Below are 23,803 nucleotides of genomic sequence, written 5' to 3'. Positions count from 1 at the left end.
CATGGAAGGTCTACGTAATTTGGTAAAAGGAAGAGCGCCACTATTGATGATTCCGTGGAGATCCTTGCATGTGATCTTAGGGTACATCAGTGGCTTGAGAAAGCTTAGTAGCGATCGTGTGGTCTCGAAGGTTTGTGTTGAGCTTCAAGGCCAAGCCCCTGGCAAAAGCTTTTTGAAGAAGGATAGTGCATGCATGTACACAGAAGCCATGAGGGCTGTGAATAGAAAGGCCGTTTGATTTGAGGATGGTTGATGGATGAAAATCCACAAGGTGGTAGGTTTTAAGCATACAAGGTAGTTGGTTACTTGATGACAACGAGGTCTGGGATGTTAGGGAAGATATGAGCATGGCTGTGATTATACCTTGAGTTATTTGAAAGTGTTCGTGGTAGTAATGCAGCTTTGAAGTCATCATTTTCTTGGGATTTAAGTTTCATGGGTCTTCTATGTATTTTCTGAGCTTGATCTCAGTCAGTAGGAGAGCTTGTGTTGAGTTGTGTAATCCACTGGGTTCTTTTTGAGTTTTTTTAGCTTCCAGAGAAAATGTGGCTAGAGTGTGAGTTGTATCAGAAGGTGTCTAGAGAGAAGGATGTTGAATGGATGCCTTTTGCCTTGTGATTGTGTTGTTTGGGTGTTTTAAAGGTGGATGAGGGTGGTTGTGAGTAAATATAAAATTTGAGAATTGTAAATGAAGAAAAAAGAAAAATTCCCAAGATTCACATGTGGATAACTGGCAATGTCAATAACAATGTTTTGCATGTTTTTTCAAGATGAAAGGAGAAAGTAGATTTATAGACTATGACATTTAACAAAGGATGAGAATTGGCTTCAAGAAAATCATCCTTCAAAGACTAACATCATTAAAACGAGGAATCGGAAGATGTGCTTGTTTCTTTAGATCTATCAAAAGCGAAAGGAAAACACCAGGGACAAACTCTTTCAAAGATTGGAAGGATATGGATGGAGCAATACTAGAATCCTTTGAATACAGAGGAAAAAGAGAAGATGGGAGAATGAAATGACAAGATGAGGAAAATATCGAGAACTTTTATGATGTGATAATAATTTATGTTGATTTTCAAATGTGACTTTGAAAACTGAGGTCCAAATTCCAAAAAGCATGTCACATGTGAAGTGCAAGCGTGGAACACCATCAATTATAAACAAAGACAAGGGATATTTTCTTGAGGCATTTTCCTTGTAGGTCTTAAGCTTTGAAGAGATATGTTTAACATTTCTATGGCTCAATAGACCACGTGGGCACCTATTTACCTTATAGAATGATATAAGTTATAACCTTCCATCACAATCTTAAAATTACAATGGTGATGCACTTAGAAGCAAGAGAGAGGGTGACATGAAGGGGTTGGGTTGGTTTGCATCTAGAAGCAAGAGCTAGGGGGTAACTCTAAAAGTGATGTTTAGCTATAATAGCAACACGAGGGTGAGAGGGGGGACGGTCAAAATTTGCGGGTCTTCCAAAGAAATTGGGGGTGCAAAGGGGCAACGAGGTTTGAAATCACGTTGGACCAAAATTGGCATAAATATGGTGTATGCTAACAAGAGATTTTTATTGCAAAGTAAGTTGAAGCTATCGTTCATCTTCTTCTTAATTGCAGTAGAAATGAAGGCCTCTTCCATCCACCTCCTTCTTCACAATACTCCCCGCCTCAACGTATTTCTGCCTTCTCCTCCACCATTTCATCTTCTTCGCCACATATGCAATGAAGGTGAGAAAGTACCTTTCCCTTGAGCATTGTTGGCCTGGGAAATACTCAAAACTTTGCAATATTGCAAATAATTTTTCAATTCATATATTATATCACTTTGTCTTTCTACCAATTTACCTAGTAATCACCAAGAAACTCTGACAAAATTTTGAAGAAATAGACCAAATCTTCTCTGTCATTGCTCAATTGTCTATGATAAATAAGGATCTTAGTAGAAGACATCTTCTTCATATAGTATAAAAGGATAGACAATTGTCCAAGTCCCCTTTCTTTGCTCCCAATGCATCCTTAAAGAAATTTGTCATCTTCAATATATAGCTGCAATATCAAACAGAAAGTAATGAGAAAGTTGTACACAAGTCATAATAAAAACGATTGAGCAAAGGAAAGAGTGATAGCTTACCTTCATGTTCTCATCATTGTCCATAATTTTATATGTCTAAAGGATAGAACTTCTTTCTATTCTACTCTTTACTTTGTTGTTCTCATGTACATTTGGCTGTAGATGCATCTGTGTTTTGACCTGGTTAAAGTTCTGATCATCCATATCCTCAAAATTTGTGGCTTCTTGAGAGAACATAGATAGTGCTTCCTTGGGGTCAAACTTATATTCTAGAACTATCAAATCATCATCTTCAATACCAACATCATGGCCTAGACTACAAGCTTGAGCAATTAATGTGGTGGCATAATCTTCCCTTAGGTCAAAGAGGATGAGTATGTCTAATAGTAGATAATACTCTTAGCTTTTGAATAGTGAAGAATGCAGGAAGTATAGGGATAGCAGGAGTACGAGTCTCAAAATCAAGTCCTTCAATAGATACTACTTCTTTAAATGTTTCTAACTTTAGTGCAACAAGATCAAAGTGTACAGCCTCTTTAATTTATTCCTCAAGATTAATATCTTGCTCTTCTAATTCCTATGTCTCTTTAATATTTTTTTTTTCTTTAAAATTGGTTTCTTCCTGGGGATCTTCTTTAGCTTCTTCTAGCATTTCTTCTTGAGCTCCATAAGTAAGATTTAGGAACATAGAAAAATAAAGGCACTCTAGTTCCAGGAGCTTGCATCTTTTGGGATGAGATCTGTACAATTTTCCTTGTGTGATGAGAGCTAATAGTGAGGAGCGTACTCTTGGAATGGACCGGCTATCTATCTTTCATGAGCTTCCATTTGGGGTGAGTTATGAATCAATCACCTCTTGAATCCCATGCATATATTCAAGAATGTGGGGGATTCTATTTGGGCACACTTGGTTGGTGACAAAGACACAAGGGGAGTGCGAGAAGACTTGCATGAGATGGGTAGGATGCCTCACTTGTGGCCCCAAGAGCATGTGTGTTGAACTCAAGAGCATGATTCTACAACTTAGGAGGGTGCTTCAGGAACCCAAGAGCATCCTCCACGAATTGTTCTCCCAAAGGCACCATGGATCCTTTTCAAGGTAGAGGAGTCAAGCATTAAGACAAATATTGCATCTTTTCGAAAACCTACGAGACACATGGGTTGCCTGAGGGGAGTGTTTACAAGGGACAATAAGCTTAGTGGACTCAAGTCTCATGATTGGCACAAGGTCTTACAAGTATTCTACTTGTTAGCTTAAAAGAAGAGTAGAACTAAGATTTTGATGCTTTCGTGTAATTAACTTACCTGATTGTGACACATTGTTATAACTCCTTTGTTGCTTGGGTAGTTTATCCTCCTAATTACAGTGAGAGGATGCTAAACAAAAGATGTTAGAACCACTATCTATAAGATCAGTGACATTTTCAAGTATACTTATTATCATATGATATATCACCTTCATTATATTTTATACAATTTTAAATGATGGGTATAAAATATTGAATCTTACAAATGCATGTGGAAATTTAAAGGTTGGTCTCACAAAAAGACAACTCTGTATCAAGCATCAAGAGGGCTAAGGTGGACTCCATTGACGTTGTGTGCTTGCTTGAGAAGCACTTTCCCCCAAGCATTATGATGACTCAAGTGCACTTGCTTGTACACATACTTGATGAGGTCGCCATTGTAGAAACTGTTCATAGTCATTGCATGTTTTTCCTTCAATGGTTTATGAAAACCTTTAAGGTATTTATAAGGCAAAGAGCTAGACCCAAAACAATCAAGGCAGAGGGATGGCTTGTGCAAGAGTCATTAGTATACATCACAGAGTTTCTTGCATCCATGGATCCTAATATGCCACATGCTCGGAACATCAAAGACGATGATTGTGTCATTGCAGAGTTTTCCCAAGGTAAAGGGATTGAAAGAAAGATGAGAGAAGAGAACAGAAAGAAATTCAATAAGTTTTGTGTCCTCAATAGTTCTGAGATGCAAAGATGGGTGGAGAGATATGAAGAGGCCAAAGAAAAAATAATAAATGAGAGGTCGAGATTTAGAGTCATGCATAGGTGGGGGATGCCATATCCATCCGAATGCTCTTCTCCCTCGACACATGTCCCATGATTGGCTACAAGAAGCTCTTCATGAAGCCAAACATAATGGAGAGGACATAACCGATCGAGAGCAGGAGCTTGCAGTCGGATGTATGCCACATGTAAGTTTTTAACCTTTCTATTGGATATTTATGATCACAATCACTACAAAATGCATCCTCATTATTTTAATCATGTTTTTTTAGTACAAAAACTATAGTGCCTTGTGGTGACATGGACGAAATTTTCATGTGGAAAGCATCGATTCAAGGAGAGTTACATATGATTGTGGAGTCATGGCTAAGTTTGTAAAAGATAGCGAAGCAAGTGCTTCTGATACCAATCTTCTCTCATCACAATTAGATTATTGTGGGACCATACGTGACATCTATGAAGTTGATTTTAGATGATTTAGTATTTTCATTCTTGATGTCAAATGGTTTAGAACTATCTACAATAGTCCCAATGCTACAGTTAGGGGAGACAGCTATGGTTTCTTTGCTATTGACACCACCAGCTGATGAAAGGGATACCGTTGTTCTTCCAAAGCATTGTGAACAAGTACAAACTAATGAATTTATCAAAAGCTAATAACTTAATTTTTCAAACAAATGTTGACATCTAATTTGTATCTTCAATGTAGGTGGTCTTTCATCTGGATCGTTTGGACCCGAGATGGTGGTACGTGGTCCGATCTACTCCTTGAAGCAGACATATTTTTGAAGATAGGAATGTGGATATGGAGATGCCAATAGAAGATCCAAATAATGATGTCGATGGATCTAAGGAAGAGGATGAAGATGACGATGTGGGCCACGAAGAAGGTGACAATAATGACATTGTAATGGAGGAAGGTGGAGATCACGACTTTGGGGAAGAAAAGGGAGAACTAGAGGCCGGTGTACTAGAGGATCAAGTCTTAGGTAGACATACAATAGGGGATGATGATGTAGGTGATCAATTGTATGTAAACCTTGAGATAGACATATTTGGTGCACAAGACTTGGCTCAATATGAAGCAGCCAATGTAAATGCTACAGATTCATAGTTTTGACATTGATGAGACTTCTTATATATAATTTGGCCCTCACATATTTATAGTGACATTTTATACATGAATTTGTATGTATAAGTTCACTATCAATATATGAGTGTTTTGATCTCAATTTTGATGTACATACTCTTATATTTTTTATCTTTGAAATGACCAAACTTGTGGTCCAAAATTATTTTGGGACCCTTGGAAATGACGTTTTGTAAAAACGTCGGTATGGAAATGACGTTTTGTAAAAATGTCTACACTGACACCTTCCCCGCCCGCCAATCATATAGATGATCTTCATGCCCATGCTTGCAAAGTATTGAAAGACAACATCAGAAAGAGGCCTCTGTCTTGTAGTGGAAAGTTGTTTTGTATTGTACAAAGAGAAATGGACTATGTACATAAAATGTGTAAACTCTTGTTTCGTACATGAACAAAAAGTCTTTGATATATCTTCGTGGAAAATTTTTGAATATGATTTCTCATACGTTTGAGTAAATATAAAATTTGAGAATTGTAAATGGAGAAAAAGGGAAAATTCCCAAAATTCATATGTGGATAACTGGCAATGTCAATAACAATATTTTGCATGCTTTTTCAAGATGAAAGGAGAAAGTAGATTTATAGACTATGACATTTAACAAAGGATGAGAATTGGCTTCAAGAAAATCATCCTTCAAAGACTAACATCATTAAAAGGAGGAATCGAAAGATGTGGTTGTTTCTTTGGATCTATCAAAAGTGAAAAGATTGGAATTTTTTGAATACAGAGGAAAAAGAGAAGATGGGAGGATGAAATGACAAGATGAGGAAAATATGGAGAAATTTTATGATGTGATAATAATTTATGTTGATTTTCAAATGTGACTTTGAAAACTGAGGTCCAAATTCCAAAAAGCATGTCACATGTGAAGTGCAAGCGTGGAACACCATCAATTATAAACAAAGACAAGGGATATTTTCTTGAGGCATTTTCCTTGTAGGTCTTAAGCTTTGAAGAGATATGTTTAACATTTCTATGGCTCAATAGACCACGTGGGCACCTATTTACCTTATAGAATGATATAAGTTATAACCTTCCATCACAATCTTAAAATTACAATGGCGATGCACTTAGAAGCAAGAGAGAGGGTGACATGAAGGGGTTGGGTTGGTTTGCAACAGGACGGTGAGAGGGCGGATGGTCAAAATTTGCGGGTCTTCCAAAGAAATTGGGGGTGCAAAGGGGCAACGAGGTTTGAAATCACGTTGGACCAAAATTGGCATAAATATGGTGTATGCTAAGTAAGTTGAAGCTATCGTTCATCATCTTCTTAATTGCAGTAGAAATGAAGGCCTCTTCCATCCACCTCCCTCTTCACAATACTCCTCGCCTCAACGTATTTCTGCCTTCTCCTCCACCATTTCATCTTCTTCGCCACAACCATCCACCTGCATACTCCCGGCGCTCCATCACTTGTCGCAGTTTGCAGCTCGCCACCCCAGCTACGCTCGTTCCTTTAACGCACGACAACTACTTTGTAGCTCCTTCCAAGCGCGGCTTTCTGCCCGTCTCTGACCCTGCCGCCTTCGAGTTTACCGCCGCAGCTTCCCCACAACTCGCACTCTGGGATCGCACCGCTACCGACTTCCACCACCTCTTGGCTACGTACGATGCCAACAAAGTCCGGCGCATCATCGCGACACTCCCTCGTTTCGACTCCGAGCAACTCCTCCAGCCGGGTGGACGAAGAGGCCATCTCTGGAAAGCCATGCTTCTCCTGTCCTTCCTGGCCCACGCTTACGTTTGGTGCGGAGAGGTTCCCGCAAGCCGCCTGCCGGACAACATAGCTGAACCGTGGCTTGCCATTGCACGGCGTCTAGACGTGCCTCCCATCATTTCTTATGCATGTCTCGTTCTTTCGAATTGGCGACGTATAGATGACACTCTCCCTCTAGAACTTGGAAACATGGCCTGCTGTTATAACTTCACCGGTACTGTAGATGAAAAATGGTTTCTACTCGTTCATGCTGACATCGAAGCCAAGGCAGCAGAAGCGCCGGGTGCGATTATCAGGGCCCAACAAGCCATTCACGACAGGAATGTGGCCGAGGTCTGTACATTATTCCAGTAACTACATGCTTCTAATAGTTGGCTTGGTTTTAAGTATGCGATTATTGTTACTTCTTGACAGGTGAAGGATAACCTTGCCCTCTTGGCTGGAACTTTGAGATTGATGAGCAAGAGTTTACGGCGAATGCAAGAGAAGTGTGATCCTGACGTCTTCTATCACAGAATTAGGAAGTATATGGCCGGGTGGCGCAACAATCCACGGCTTCCACAGGGATCCATCATGTACGGGGAGGACAGTTTATCATTTTACGGAGCTTCGGGCGCGCAATCGACTATCCTTCCTGCGGTAGATGCTGCCTTGGGTATCCAACATCAAGATGGGTTTCTCAGCTCCTACATACAAGTCAGTACTCCCACTCAAATCTCACAAACAATAACGATGTGGCCACTAATCTGTTTCTAATTCCATCTTCGGATCATTTGTTGCTCTTTATATAATCTCTCGCTATACTATTCTCTGAGCGAAGGAGCTTTATTTTGCAACAGGAAATGCGTTCCTACATGCCTTGTCCGCACAGGCAGTATTTGCAGCGCATCGATGCCGGTCCATCAATTCGAGATTTCGTGAAGCAAAACCTTGAGGAACTGGCAGGAGAATACGACCGATGTATCGTGGAGATTTTCAGGTTCCGCTCTTTGCATAGAGGTCACGCTCAAGGTTACATAAAGAAACCAAGCAAGGAGAGGGAAGAACGAGGGACAGGAGGATCAGATTTTGTGACATATTTGATGCAGAATGCAACAACTACAATAGCTCACAGCGTTGGTTCTCCGGCCTGATTTTTTGTTACCGTGGTGGATGCATCTACGTCCATTTCCATGTGGTAAGGGACCTTGTACATATTCAGTGGGACACCGACAGACCCATATCCTTGGGAGAGAGAAATCACCATGACAATATATGACTTCATCAAAGAGGCCTCCTCAAATAGAGACCCATATCCTTTACTCATATACTTCCTTATGGGAGAGAACAAGGTCAATTTCATGCAATGGACCTGCCCTAGTGAAGTGAATATATGAATAAATTATTGTTTGTTTAAGAATTGTTGGAATATATGAGGGAATGATCTGACCAGTACGTGAAGTTTGTACAAGTTGTTCTAATCACGTGAAGTTTGTTTGTCGAAATGTGGTCACGAGTAGATCAGTGGACTGTTGTTAGTGCCTTAATGAGTTGGTGCAGCATGTTGTGGCATGTTCATAAAGGTTGTGACACACAAGCATTAAAACTTCACATTGGGAACTTGGCAAATCTTAGAGGCAGATGTACATGCCACAATATTCACCCAACCATTAAGGTTACTGGATAATGATAAGGTAAGCTGCCAACATGAGCATAAGAGAAGGTTCTCTAAGCTTCCATGGTATAGTCTAAAGGCCTTTCTGTGCCTCCACAGCCACCTTCCTCCCAATGTTGGCACGGCATGGCAAAAGTTGTGCCTTATGCACTAGAAGGTATGTTATGTACCTCGACAAAAGATAAAATCAGTGACCTCTCCAAGTGGTTGAGTTCTCTAAACCTGCAAGAACAAGAAGCTCACAAGTGCACATAGCAACATATTGCCAATGCACTATCGAATGCTCCAATCATTTCTTGATTCCAATTGAAGCATCTAAAATAGCAGCTCTTTTTGGGTATCTCAGGTGCTTGAGTTGATAGACTCGCATTCTAGCAACTGGCCGTGAGATTGTCCAAGTCGCGTGCATGATGCCAACACTTTATGCAGCACATAAATCTTGAACTCCGTGACAACTTATGATGATTTAATCTCATAATGAGCTATCTATCTTCAGAGAGAAACAAGAAGCTTTTACCTATGACCGCTTTCATCTCGATGGATCTTAGCACCGTGGCATGCTACCCAAGCTTGTTCGCCCAGTGCCTCCTCCTGCTTTCTCTCTTGTCCATAATGTGCAAGAGGTTCCCCAAAATCTTGAACCAAAATGATATGAAATCACTCTAATGCTTGTCAATCATTATAAAGATTAACACCAAGGAAATCTTTGCCTGGACTTAGATGTAGCTAATCTCACTAATTCATATACCTCCACTGCAAGAGCAACCGCTAGAATAACCGTTGTGATATTCCTTGCTTGTGATACAACGCGATCTTCATCTCGAAAATCTATAGATGTGTAAGACACTCCAAACCTTGAAATCAAGATTGATTCTATAGAGAGAAGGAGAAAACTGAAATACAACAGAAGGAGACTTTATGTTGAATCAAAATCATTTACAATCAATTCTAGAGTCACAATACTCCATGTACGGAGCTCGAACCACCCGACCACCCTCGAGCTATTCTTACTCTCACTCTCACTCTCACTCACATCAGATTTCTCACTCTCACTTACACCAAGGTGTTTCAATGAATCTCACTCTCACTCAATATGATACAATCATAGATGAAAGAAGAATGTCACTCTCACTCGCACTCTCACTCTCAATCTCGGAGAAATATGCTACCTTGCTACTACTGCATATTCTGAGTTTTGGACTTAATAGATCATGGAATTAGATCTCGACCTCTTCTAGAAAGTTGTAGATCGCATTCCCATATTTCCAAGAGAAAAAGAGCTCCTCAATCCGATTTTGGAATCAAAAGTTATGGTCGAAATAGTGACTATTGTTTTTATCCAAGAAAGTTGCGACCGGCTTTTAGTTGGCTTTTGCACTTTATCCTGCTTTTCTTGCCCTTCATGACCAATTTGCTCCATTCCTGGACCATTCTAACAATAACTATTGTTCTTTTTAAATCAATCACTTCTTTCCAAGTTCTCCTTTAGAATCCGCAAAGCTGGACCATCCTTTAAACCTACAAACTCCGAATACAACTCCCATGCATATATATATTTTTTCTTGGATTTGTTAAATCTCAAATCACTTATTAGTATTTTCAAAACACAAAATTGACGTGAAAATAAATTGCACAAATAACTACTACTAAAACTAAAAATAAATTTATACACAAAATATGGAGTGTCACACAAAAATGTGGAGCATCACAATCGTCCCCTCTCTGAAAAACTATGTCCTTAGAGTTTAAAAGAAGGAAACTCATCAATAAGTGAATCTAAATCTACCCAAGTAGCATCCTCTATAGGATATACATCCCATTTTACCAAAACTTCTATTATTGTTATGTTTCTAAGTTGCTTTCTTTGTCTACCCAAAACAAGCTGGGGTTCAACGTTCAACGTTCCATCTTCTTGAATTCTAGATGTGTCCTACAAAACATGAGAAGGATTAGCAACATATTTTTTCAGTAAGCTCACATGAAAACCAGGATTACTTTGATATTCTGAGGCAATTCATGTTGGTAAGCCAGTGTTCCCACTCGCTTTAATATTTTGAAAGGTCTTGTGAAACGAGGTGAGAGCCTTCTATCTCTGCCAAGAATTAAATTACTTTTCTTAGGAATGATTTTCAAAACTACCATGTCACCGAACTTGAATTCTCGAAAACTATGGTTCTTGTCATAATAACGTTTTTGTCTGTCTTGTGCTCTTTTAATACAATGTCAGATGTGTTTGACTTCCTCATCCATCCTCTCAAGCATTTGTTTTGAAATCTCAACTTTGTTCTCAGAATCAGAGAAATTAACTGGTGAATGACAATTTTGGGCATATAGCTTCAAAGCGAGTCATTTGAATTGAGCTATGCCACGAATCATTATACGCAAACTCAGCCAAAAACAATAATTCAATCCAATTAGTTTGCTTCTCATTAACATACATTCTAAGAATGTCTTCCAAAAAATGATTTACTATTTCACTTTCATCTGTTTGCGGATGAAATGCTGCGCTCATTTTTAGTTCAATTCTTATGGCTTTAAATGTAGCCCGCCAAAAATTAGATGTGAACTTTGAATCCTTGTCGAAAACAACACTCTTAGGCATACCGTGCAAGCGAAAGATTTCTCTTACAAATAATTCTGCTACCTCAAGTGCACCATCAATCGTTTTCATTGGAAAAAAATGGGCCATTTTGGTCAAACGATCAACAAGAACAAGAATAGTATCATATCCCCCTGTAGTACCCTCTAGTAGGCAAATTAGTGATGAAGACCCGCTACTACACATGGGTTCTAGTCCGATGCTTAAGGAGCGATGATTAGCACGCGCGGGGCGCTAATCGTCAATAATCAAAGTGCGATTTATTAAGGGTCACTTTATAGCAACTTTAGGCAAACGTCACTATATAGCGACGTTTAAAGAGGTGATGTAGTGCCCCTAAAAATAAATCCATCATGTCCACCATACCCTCGTCATCATCTGGCACATCTGGGAGACTATAGTCTTGCTCAAAGTGTGAAGGTATATGAACATCCTTGCCATCCTCCTCATCCTGTCTCAAGATTTCATGTAAATATAAGATCTTGTCTCAAGGTTTCGTGTCATAATGGTATCCAATATTAATCACAAACTCAAATAGCATTGACTTACCGATGATCCATCACCACATGCAACACCAACGGTGGGTACTAGTTCAAGCTCCTCCCCATACATCCACAAGTGGTGCATGACAATACGACGTTGATGTCATACTTCTCACTTGCAATGAGTGCAATGACAATACAACCTCTCTCTAAGCCACTCTGTGCTCCCGGGCATTGGCACATCATCTGACGAGCTTCCACTCGTCCCTTCCATCTGCACACTTCCAAAATCACAACATGAACTACAAGGAAATCTATTAAGATCCAAAAAATAGCCATCCATGAGCTCCTTTCTCTCTTTTGACAATAAGTGCCTTGAATCGTCGCTATATAGCGATGCTTTTCATTGTTCCATTGCTATATAGCGACGCTTTGTGCTGTTCCATTGCTATATAGCAATGCTTTTTGGATATAAACGTCGCTATATAGCAACTGACCAGCATTGCTATATAGCGACATTGGACGCTTAAACTTGGATCCCCATGTGACTTTCTTTCACATCTCTATTGCGGGAAAAGCAAAAATCTCTCCTCCCACCTCATATTCGACGACCTCACTTTCCTCCTTTCTATTCCCCACTTTTCACCCCTACCCAGTCCCTCTCCCAACACTTGTGGTCTCTCTCCACCCTTCTTCCTCTCTACTTGTGTGAAAGGATGTTTTTCAAGAAGGTGAGCCTCTTTAAGTAATGTAAATTCATTTTTTGTGAGATTTTGTTTTGTGAGTGTTAAAGCATGTTTCTCCTTGTATTGCTAAGGCTATGTGCTAATTTTCATGCTTGATTTTCAGAGGTTAAGGACAAAAAACGAGATTTGGTGAAAGAAAGAAGACACACCTCTTCTCTTTTTAGTATTTCTCTTCCTCCTCTTTCTCCTTGTTTGTAGGCTTATGCTTGTCTCCTCAATCCAATCCCTTTGAGAGGTTGCTTCTCTAAACTCCTCCTTTCTCTAACTAGTTATCTAAAAAAAGGTATGTTTCCTCTCTTTTGTAGGGCTAGTCCATGAAACACCGAGTGAGACTTTTTCAAGTAAGGAACTGCTTCCTCTTTTTTCCTTTTATTATTTTTATTATTTGCATTGCCCTGCAGCTAGCGCCTTATGCATTGGCTACAGTGATGACATAGGAACCCTCTCTTCCCCTCCTCTCTTCTCTTATTTCCTCTTCTTCCCCTCTTTTCCTCTTTTCCTCTCTCTTTTCCCTCCTCTTTCCCTCATATGCTCATGCATAAGCATAAGCATAATATTTCTCTCTTCCTTCTCATATTTTTCACTCTCTTTTTTCCTCTCTTTCTCTCCTCTTTTCATAAGCATGTCTATTTGCCTATGCTTATGCTTATGCATGAGCATATGCTCATATGCTCATGCATAAGCACAAGCTTATGCTTTCTCTCTTTTTTTCTTATGCTCATATGCTCGTGCATAAGCATAAGCATATGCTTTCTTTCTTTTTCTCTTCTACTTATGCTCTTTTTCCCTCTTCCTTCTCTTATGCTTATGCTCTTTTCCTCTCTTCTTTTTCCCCTCTTCCTTCTCTTCATTTTCCCTCTTCTATTTTCCCTCTTTCAATCTCTTTTCCCCTCTTCTTTTTTCTCCTCTTTCAATCTCTTTTTCCCTCCTTTCCTTCTCTTATTTTTCCCCTCTTTCAACATCTTTTCCCCTCTTCCTTCTCTTATGCTTATGCTCTTTCTCCCTCTTCTTTTTCCCCTCTTCCTTCTCTCCTTTTTCCCTCTTCTTTTTCCCCTCTTTCGATCTCTTTTCCCCTCTTTCAATCTCTTTTTCCCTCCTTTCCTTCTTTTCTTTTTCCCCTCTTTCAATATTTGTTTCCCTCTTCCTTCTCTTATGCTTATGCTCTTTTCCCCTCTTCTTTTTCCCCTCTTCCTTCTCTTCTTTTCCCCTCTTCTTTTTCCCCTCTTCCTTCTCTTCTTTTTCCCTCTTCTTTTTCTCCTCTTTTAATCTCTTTTCCCCTCTTTCAAACATATGCCTATCCTTATGCTTATGCCTATGCATGAGCATATGCTCATATGCTTATGCATAAGCATAAGCATATGCTTTCTCTCTTTTTCTCTTATGCTCATATGCTCATGCATAAGCATAAGCATATGCTTTCTTTCTTTTTCTCTTATGATTATGCTCTTTTTTCCTCTTCCTTCTCTTATGCTCATGCTCTTTTTCTCTCTTCTTTTTCCTCTCTTTGTTCTCTTCCTTCTCTCTTTTCTCTTATGCTTATGCTCTTTTCCTCTCTTATTTTTCCAATCTTTTGATCTCTTTTTCCCTCTTACTTCTCTTCTTTTTCCCCTCTTCCTTCTCTTATGCTTATGCTCTTTACCCCTCTTCTTTTTCCCCTCTTTCAATCTCTTTTCCCCTCTTTCAATCTGTTTTTCCCCTCCTTCAATCTTTTTCTCCCTCTTTCAAAGATATGCTCTTTCAATCTCTTTTTCCCCTCTTTCAATCTCTTTCTGCTTCTTACCCACTCTTGTTTTTTGTTTTTTGTTTTTGTGTTTGTATCTACGTTTGTCCAATCCCCCCAAATTAGACATGGGATCACGTCGCACATCCGACGAGTACGGAAACCCTCGTAGGAGGAGACATCATGGCCTCTATTCTCTAGAGGACTTTGATTTTACTCAGGTGACACCTCAAGGGCCTACCCCTGCGACTATCCCTCGCTTGACTCTGCTCACACGTAGCACTGTGACTACCCCTCAAGAACTTCCTTTACTAGCAGCCCATGGCTTTGTCGGGCGTCCTGACGAGCTTCTCGCACAGATCACCGATGAGGAGGCAGCGAGATTCTTCTTTCCTATCCCAGAGGACCTCAGCAAATCTCTCTCCTATGCCGACGGCTGGACCTACTATCCAACCGTCCCCTCTAGCCCCTTCGACTAAGGGGTCATCACCTGGGCGTGCCCATCGTAAGGGAAGGAAGAGTAGGAGGGGCCGCTTATGTTGTGCTAACTCGGGAGATGTAGATGAGTCAGCACACTCACACCCCTACAGGTCTCCACTTGGTCTTGAGACCCAGGTCCCTTACCCTCTGCTACTCCCATTGCTACTCCTCGCTCCGAAAGTGCTCGCACAAACACCACTCGCTCTGACTCTGCCACTACCATGAGTCCTCCTTACCAAGTCGAGAACCTATCCTATCAAATCACGACTGCTAGAGAGATAATAGAAGATAAAAAGGGTGCAACAGTGATGGCCACCATAAGGCGGTTGATGAGCCACCAGTTCAAGAGCAGCATAGCGCGGTACCAAGATGACCAAAAGAAGTAGGCAGTCATCGATGAATTGGAAAGAAAATACCCTAACCCTCCAAATAGGAAGTTCAATGAGCATTACATGCAGAGTGCATGGGTTTGGTCTTGAAGCATCGTAGCTCAACTTTGCGTACTTCCATCACAAAGGGGAAGGCTAAACCGAGCTGGGTAGACAAAGCTGATTGGAAGTTTTTCAAGAAGCTCGAGGCTCAGAGGAGGCTATGAGGAGACGGCTGGACTCTGTAGGTACTTCGCACTTTGGTGCAGGCAGATAGTTGGCATTCGAGGCAACCGTGGTAAGTCTACTTCTTCTCATTTAATGTATTTTTCTATTTGTTCTACTACATATTGCATGCACTTTATCTAACTCTCATAAATTGGGCCCACAGCAAGTTGCAATGGGTCACCTTCCTACAGACGCAGAGACGAGACTCTCGTTTCACGTAGGAACAAAGCCATGGTTTATTGAGTAGTAAGCACTAGGAGAGACAGTTGATTGGGCTGAGGTGGCTGCTCACATGGTATAAGTCTACTCCTACTTATAATCTCACTTTTTAAATTGTTTCATTCTTTAAGTGCTAATGTAATTTTCAAATAATATGGTTTCACTCTTAGAATCAAAACTCAAACGTCCCATCAGTGAAGGTGAGTGGTGAACGTGCCATGTCGACCAAAATATAAAGCGTAACCCAAAAATATTCACGCCGTCCTTGGTGAGCCCAATATGTAAGTTGCATGGCTCCCTCGCAAAGTCCGACCATTGATTATCTATGTGCTTCCAAGCTGCACAATCTGTGGGAATCCTCAATGTGTCATGAGTGGACGGATGAGATGCATGCCAAGTCATCAACTCCACTATGGATTTGCATCGGAACATGTTCTGTATTCTTGCAATGATGGAAAAGTGTCTCAAGACCTTTACCAATATCTGCTCACCCTGCAAGTCATCTCTATATCATTGTTCCCCACACTTCGGATAACTAGCCAAATCTCCATGCTCACGACGAAAGAGAATACAGTCATTACGACAAGCATAGATGGTATCATAATCCATACCTACTGTTGTTAGCATCTTCTTTGCTTCACCTCGTGATGCGGGCATGGTATTTGGTGCAGGCAACATCTCCCAGAGCAACGTATCACAATTCAAACATACATAGACTTCGAATAATGATGATCCTCAAAGCAACAAAGAAGTCATGTCACTAATCCTACAGCATAGAATACCTATAAGACATTGAGCAAGCTTAGAATCCTACAGCCTTACATTGAGCAAACATTTACAGACTCCTATATTCTTTGAATTAGAGTGACAGAAGTCTGTATTTGTTTACTCAATGGTAGGCTATTGAAGCTTCACATGGGAAAAAAGAGAAGGAAAGAGAGAGGAAAAAAGAGGAGAAAAAAGGGAGAAAAAGAGAGGAGAAAAAGGAGAAAAGAGAGGAGAGAAAAGACAGAAAAAGAGAGGAGATAAGAGAAACAGAGAGAGTGAAAAGAGAAAAAGTGGAGATAAAGGAGAAAAAAAGAGGAGAAAAGAGAGGAAAAGAGACGAAAAGAGGAGATAAGAGAGAAAAAGAGAGGAGAAAAGAGATGAAAAGAGAGGATAAAAGAGAGACAATTCAAACATACTTAGGCTTCGAATAAGGATGATTCTCAAACATACATGATGATTCTCAAAACAAACAATATCCAAATAATGAGTCAAAATAATGCAAGAGCTAACCTCATTAAGGCCGAGACACTTGTATCCAACCACCCATAGTTTGCTTCCAAATTCAAGATTGAGAGACAAGCCCGTAGTTTAGACATCCTAGCACCCTCGTACAATTGTGTTGATTGCAACTCTTGCATATTGAGCTCAGACTCTAACATCACGTGTACATGTGATGTAGTACCCTTAAAAATAGAATCCATCATGTCCACCATATCCTCATCATCATTTGGCACATTTGGGAGACTATAGTCTTGCTCAAAGTGTGAAGATATATGCACATCCTTGCCATCCTCCTCATCCTGTCTCAAGATTTCATGTAAATATAAGATCTTGTCTCAAGGATTCGTGTCATAATGGTGAACTTAAATAGCATTGACTTACTGATGATCCATCACCACATGCAACACCAATGGTGGGTACTGGTTTGGGCTCTTTCCCATACATCCGCAAGTGGTGCATGACAATACGACGTTGATGTCATACTTCTCACTTGCAATGAGTGCAATGACAATACAACCTCTCCCTAAGTCACTTTGCGCTTCCACTCGTCCCTTCCATCTGCACACTTCCAAAATCACAACATGAGCTACAAGGAAATCTATTAAGATCCAAAAAATAGCCACCCATGAGCTCCTTTCTCTCTTTTGACAATAAGTTCCTTGAACTCTCGCTAAATAGCGATGCTTTTCACTGTTCCATTGCTATATAGTGACGCTTTATGATGTGATGACTGCGTAGAACACCAGAAAACGAGCGACTTTTCTTTTTGGAGCACCCTCAAATTCTTCCTGGATCAAGAGATACGACTTGATCTAGGTGGAGGGGCGACAAAAGGAGTGCAAATGGTGCTCAATGATGATGTGTCACTGTGGGTCACATGCAGTGATGATGTGGGACTGTGGCTAGCAAGAGGCATGCTAGTTGAGCCTTGTGTTGAGGTTGTAGGAGTGGTCACATGCAGTGACTGTGGAGCATTGTATGTGCCTGCAGAGGTCTAGTGTGCCACGTGTTACTAATGATTTGGCAAATGAAGATGTCAATAATGATGACATGGCAACGGTGATGTGGCATTAGTGACATGGCATAGATGATGTGGTACTAGTGACATGGTAGATGATGTGGACTACTGACATGGCAAATAAGGTGTTGATGTGGCAACAGGATTGGGTTTGCTGATGTGGCACAAGGATAGGGGTGACATGTGGTAGGTAAGGTGTGATGACACGTGGCATGAGAATAAGATGACATGACACAAGGCGAGGGTTGCTAACGTGGTAGATGGAATGACATGTGGCATGGATGAAACGATGATCTGGTTGACAGAATCTCGGAGATGTCGATGAAATCTTTGAGATTTCATCGTCTTCTTTGTTACTGTCGACAAAAATCAATGATTATCGACCATTCAAAGCATATACGATGGGCACAATACTTTGCATGCACCTCAACCTAGATGGTATGGACTTACGTGCAAAGTTGCATGCCCATCCAATAAGTACTTGTTTGAATAACACACCTAGGACCATGGGAAAGAGTATGCCCTTGATAACTTTGAAGGGAAGTGGACTCACATGTTTGGTTTCTCATTCAAAGAAAAACTAAGCTACATCTTATCATGTCAAGGAAAGATATGGAGCAAAATGAAGAGCCATGGAATGCAAGCTTCTCTAAGAAAGATATAACTTCTAGCATGGTTGTGGGAATTACGATGGAACCAAAGAGCCCATACTTGGATATTTTTGTGAAGTGTTCACAATCTAATATTGTGATTTTATCTTATCAATAGGTCTAAACAGGTCCACAATGCCACCTCCTCCACCATCAAACTTTATAGAATTACAAATTCCATTAACCTGCTAGTTAGTACTTATTAATACTTGTTGGTACTAATTAGTGCTTGTTAGTGCCTGTTAGTTCAGTAACTTGCTAATTAGTGCCTGTTAATACTTGTTGGTGCTAATTAACACTTTTTAATACTTGTTAGTGCCTTGTTAGTTCAGTAAACTGCTCCTTAGTACCTGTTAGTGGTTGTTAGTGCATGTTTTCTTAGTAACCTGCTAATTAGTACTACTTAATGATATGCTATTTCATGCTTGTTAGTTTAATGCTATCTAGTGTTGCTTGTTTTTGCCTGTTAGTGCCTGATTATGCCTATTAGTGCCTATTAGTGCCTATTAGTACCTATTAGTGTTGCCTGCTAGTGTTGCTTGTTGTTATTGCCCCACTTAGTGCTTGTTAGTGCCTGTTAGTGCTTGTTAGTTCTTGTTAGTCAGAAACCTTCTAATTAGTACCTTTTAGTGCATGTTCATACTTGTTGTTGCTTGTTATTGCCCCACTTAGTGCTTGTAAGTGCTTGTTAGTTCAGTAATGTGCTAATTAGTACTACTTAATGACATGCTATTTCGTGCTTGTTAGTTAATGCTATCTAGTGTTGCTTGTTTTTGCATGTTAGTGGTTAGTGCCTAATAATGCCTGTTAGTGCTTGTTAGTGTTTCCTGCTAGTGTTGCTTATTATTTCCCCACTTAGTGCTTGTTAGCACTTGTTAGTTCTTGTTAGTTCAGAAACCTGCTAATTAGTACCTGTTAGTGCCTGTTAATACCTATTGATGCTTGATCCTAATCTGATCACTTTTGTAGATAAAATTTTTAATCACATTGGATGTTTTCATGTGCAGGTTGCATTATTTATTGAGTTCAAGAAAAATTATCCAGACATCACAATGCAACAATGCTCATTTGAACGATTAAAACCATATTTTGTCCATAAATTAAAGGATAGATAACGGGTTGATTACTGAGGAGCAGTATACCCGAGCTACTGGACAGGCCCCCCAGGTATTTGAAAGTAATTAAATAATGCCAAAATTATAAGTAAAGATTTGATTTTTCATACATTGATATATGTTGTCCCTTGTTTACAGGCCCATGCACAAGACGACGAAAAAGACGAGGAAGGAGGTGCAGAAGGGAGCGCAGAAGGGAGCACAGAAGGGAGCGTGGAAGACAGCGAGGATTAGTCGTAGAAGTAGTGCTACTATTCTTTTTTGTACTTAAAGCCACTGGCTTGGCTTCGTGCCTCTTGTATATAGACTCCTCTTATTTTTTGTACTTGAAGCCACATGACATGGCTTAGCTTTCTTATTTTTTGTACTTGAAGCCACATGACGTAGCTTAGCTTCATGCTATATGTATATACAAGCACTTTTTGAGCTTTCAATTTTATTGCGTTTTGGAGTTGTAATATTTTATTTGGAATTGTAATTAAAATGCGGTTGGCTGTAAGAATTGAATTACAGAATGTGGATATGGGATTCTTGTAACTATATAGCATACACAACATACACAGTACTATTCTGTAAAATTTTTTTTTAAAAAAAAAGACGCGTCTATCAGTGCGTTTAAAAACGCATTTATATCCGCGTCTGTCTGTTCGACTTGCGTCTATATGCACGTCTATAAAAGCATTTATAAGCGCGTTTATTTATGCGTCTTTGTGCGCGTCGATACGCGCGTAAGTCGGATATATAGACGCGCAATTAGATGCGGGTCTCCAGATGCGCAAATAGACGCGCCCATAAGTTTTTTGATTTAGTTCATGAAATGCGTCTGTGCGCGTGTCTATTGGTGCTTTGTCTTGTTGTGGATCAGGCGCAGCTCATGAGGGCCAAGGATCAGGCCAACAAGATGAGGATGAGGATGACGACGATGATTCGGATGAGCAGTAGTAGTAGTATTAGTAGTAGTTTGCATATATTTTGCCATATATATGCTTTTGCAGTATATCGGCTCGTTTGAGTGATTTTGTATCACCCTTTTTGAAAGGGTAATTTTGTAACAAACAAGGTTGTATTTCTTCGACATGTATATGCTTTTGTCGCTCGGTTCATTTGAGAAATTTCGTATCACCCTTTTTACAAGGAAAATTTTGTAATCGAAAACATTCTTTTGTAATTACTAAATAAAAAACATTAGTGGGGCAAAACAAGGCTTGCTATGGCCCTGTTTAGCCCCACTAATGTTTTTTTAAAGTTTTTGTTAATTGTCGCTATATAGTGATGTTTACCAGTGTCACTATATAGCGATGTTTATTAGTGTCACTATATAGCGACGTTTATTGGTGTCGCTATATAGCGACGCTTATATAGCAACCGTTCTTTTTTTATGCTTATTGCGACGTAAATAACGACCTTTGCGCCTGTCAAAAAAAAACTTTTTAGTGTAAAAAAGGTCGGTTTTTTTGTTGGAAAGGACCTATACCTTGTAGTGCTTGGTCTCTTGGGCAAGTAAGAAGCAACGTTGTGTTGTTGTTTCTACCACAGAATTTGAGTATGTAGCGGCTTCTCTAGCAGCTCGAGAATTGGTTTGGCTGTGACAATTTCTTGCAGATATTGGTCATCCTCCATCATCCAGTACTCCTCTCAAATGTGATAATCAAAGTGCCATAAGTCTGGCTAAAGACTATGTTCAGCATAACAAATCCAACCATATTGCTATTGATTACCATTATGTCAAACATGAAGTGAAGAAAGGGATGACAATGATTGAACATTGTCCCACTTCTCAAATGATTGCAGATATTCTCACTAAAGGACTTAGTGAGGCACGCTTCACAGTGCTATGATCAGAACTTGGAGTTCTTGTAGCTTCTCTCTTCCAATTTTAACACACCTATGGGTGACCTTTTGTATTAAATGCACATGTGCATTACATACTTGTAAATAATTGTACAAATGATCAACTTGTATACTTGTATATAGGAGCTCGGGTTTTTCCCTTGTGCTCCCCAAGGGTTTTTTCATCCGTAGCTAGAGACCTTTGTTTGAGTGGGGGTGTTAGAGCTATATATATAGCCTTCCCTAACTTGAACTAGGTCTCACCTATATATGTGTAACTAGTGATCAATATGAATCAGTCTTTGGGAGTCTATTTGGTGCATCTATCATCTCTTCTTCTTCTCTCTCAGCAGAAATTGGCTCTCTAAATCTTATAAGATGGTACTCCGCATGACCATCCCGGTGTAGAGGATTTTGAATACCATGTGCTAGCACATATGCAATGAAGGTGAGAAAGTACCTTTCCCTTGAGCATTGTTGGCCTGGGAAACACTCAAAACTTTGCAATATTGCAAATAATTTTTCAATTCATATATTATATCACTTTGTCTTTCTACCAATTTACCTAGTAATCACCAAGAAACTCTGACAAAATTTTGAAGAAATAGACCAAATCTTCTCCGTCATTGCTCAATTGTCTATGATAAATAAGGATCTTAGTAGAAGACATCTTCTTCATATAGTATAAAAGGATAGACAATTGTCCAAGTCCCCTTTCTTTGCTCCCAATGCATCCTTAAAGAAATTTGTCATCTTCAATATATAGCTGCAATATCAAACAGAAAGTAATGAGAAAGTTGTACACAAGTCATAATAAAAATGATTGAGCAAAGGAAAGAGTGATAGCTTACCTTCATGTTCTCATCAATGTCCATAATTTTATATGTCTAAAGGATAGAACTTCTTTCTATTCTACTCTTTACTTTGTTGTTCTCATGTACATTTGGCTGTAGATGCATCTGTGTTTTGACCTGGTTAAAGTTCTGATCATCCATATCCTCAAAATTTGTGGCTTCTTGAGAGAACATAGATAGTGCTTCCTTGGGGTCAAACTTATATTCTAGAACTATCAAATCATCATCTTCAATACCAACATCATGGCCTAGACTACAAGCTTGAGCAATTAATGTGGTGGCATAATCTTCCCTTAGGTCAAAGAGGATGAGTATGTCTAATAGTAGATAATACTCTTAGCTTTTGAATAGTGAAGGATGCAGGAAGTATAGGGATAGCAGGAGTACGAGTCTCAAAATCAAGTCCTTCAATAGATACTACTTCTTTAAATGTTTCTAACTTTAGTGCAACAAGATCAAAGTGTACAGCCTCTTTAATTTATTCCTCAAGATTAATATCTTGCTCTTCTAATTCCTATGTCTCTTTAATATTTTTTTTTTCTTTAAAATTGGTTTCTTCCTGGGGATCTTCTTGAGCTTCTTCTAGCATTTCTTCTTGAGCTCCATAAGTAAGATTTAGGAACATAGAAAAATAAAGGCTCTCTAGTTCCAGGAGCTTGCATCTTTTGGGATGAGATCTGTACAATTTTCCTTGTGTGATGAGAGCTAATAGTGAGGAGCGTACTCTTGGAATGGACCGGCTATCTATCTTTCATGAGCTTCCATTTGGGGTGAGTTATGAATCAATCACCTCTTGAATCCCATGCATATATTCAAGAATGTGGGGGATTCTATTTGGGCACACTTGGTTGGTGACAAAGACACAAGGGGAGTGCGAGAAGACTTGCATGAGATGGGTAGGATGCCTCACTTGTGGCCCCAAGAGCATGTGTGTAGAACTCAAGAGCATGATTCTACAACTTAGGAGGGTGCTTTAGGAACCCAAGAGCATCCTCCACGAATTGTTCTCCCAAAGGCACCATGGATCCTTTTCAAGGTAGAGGAGTCAAGCATCAAGACAAATATTACATCTTTTTGAAAACCTACGAGACACATGGGTTGCCTGAGGGGAGTGTTTACAAGGGACAATATGCTTAGTGGACTCAAGTCTCATGATTGGCACAAGGTCTTACAAGTATTCTACTTGTTAGCTTGAAAGAAGAGTAGAACTAAGATTTTGATGCTTTCGTGTAATTAACTTACCTGATTGTGACACATTGTTATAACTCCTTTGTTGCTTGGGTAATTTATCCTCCTAATTACAGTGAGAGGATGCTAAAGAAAAGATGTTAGAACCACTATCTATAAGATCAGTGACATTTTCAAGTATACTTACTATCATATGATATATCACCTTCATTATATTTTATATAATTTTAAATGATGGGTATAAAATATTGAATCTTACAAATGCATGTGGAAATTTAAAGGTTGGTCTCATAAAAAGAGAACTCTGTATCAAGCATCAAGAGGGCTAAGGTGGACTCCATTGACGTTGTGTGCTTGCTTGAGAAGCACTTTCCCTCAAGCATTATGATGACTCAAGTGCACTTGCTTGTACACA

The 23,803-nt window shown here is 39.7% G+C and overlaps 1 protein-coding gene across 1 annotated transcript; it reads left to right on the top strand.

The window, feature by feature from the left end:
• The first annotated feature begins 6,536 nt into the window (after positions 1 to 6,536).
• On the top strand, positions 6,537 to 8,101 carry LOC147897639 (uncharacterized). The gene is made up of 3 exons (XM_087380077.1): positions 6,537 to 7,301; positions 7,383 to 7,664; positions 7,808 to 8,101. Exons 1-3 carry the CDS (start codon positions 6,537 to 6,539, stop codon positions 8,099 to 8,101), a joined length of 1,341 nt encoding a protein of 446 aa, XP_087236203.1.
• Positions 8,102 to 23,803: the final 15,702 nt, after the last annotated feature.

This window comes from Dipteris shenzhenensis, chromosome 10 (assembly GCF_047967505.1).
Source record: "Dipteris shenzhenensis isolate YYH24624 ecotype China chromosome 10, Dip_SZ_1.0, whole genome shotgun sequence".
Taxonomy (NCBI): domain Eukaryota; kingdom Viridiplantae; phylum Streptophyta; class Polypodiopsida; order Gleicheniales; family Dipteridaceae; genus Dipteris; species Dipteris shenzhenensis.
This window is presented reverse-complemented; position numbering and strand designations above follow the sequence as displayed.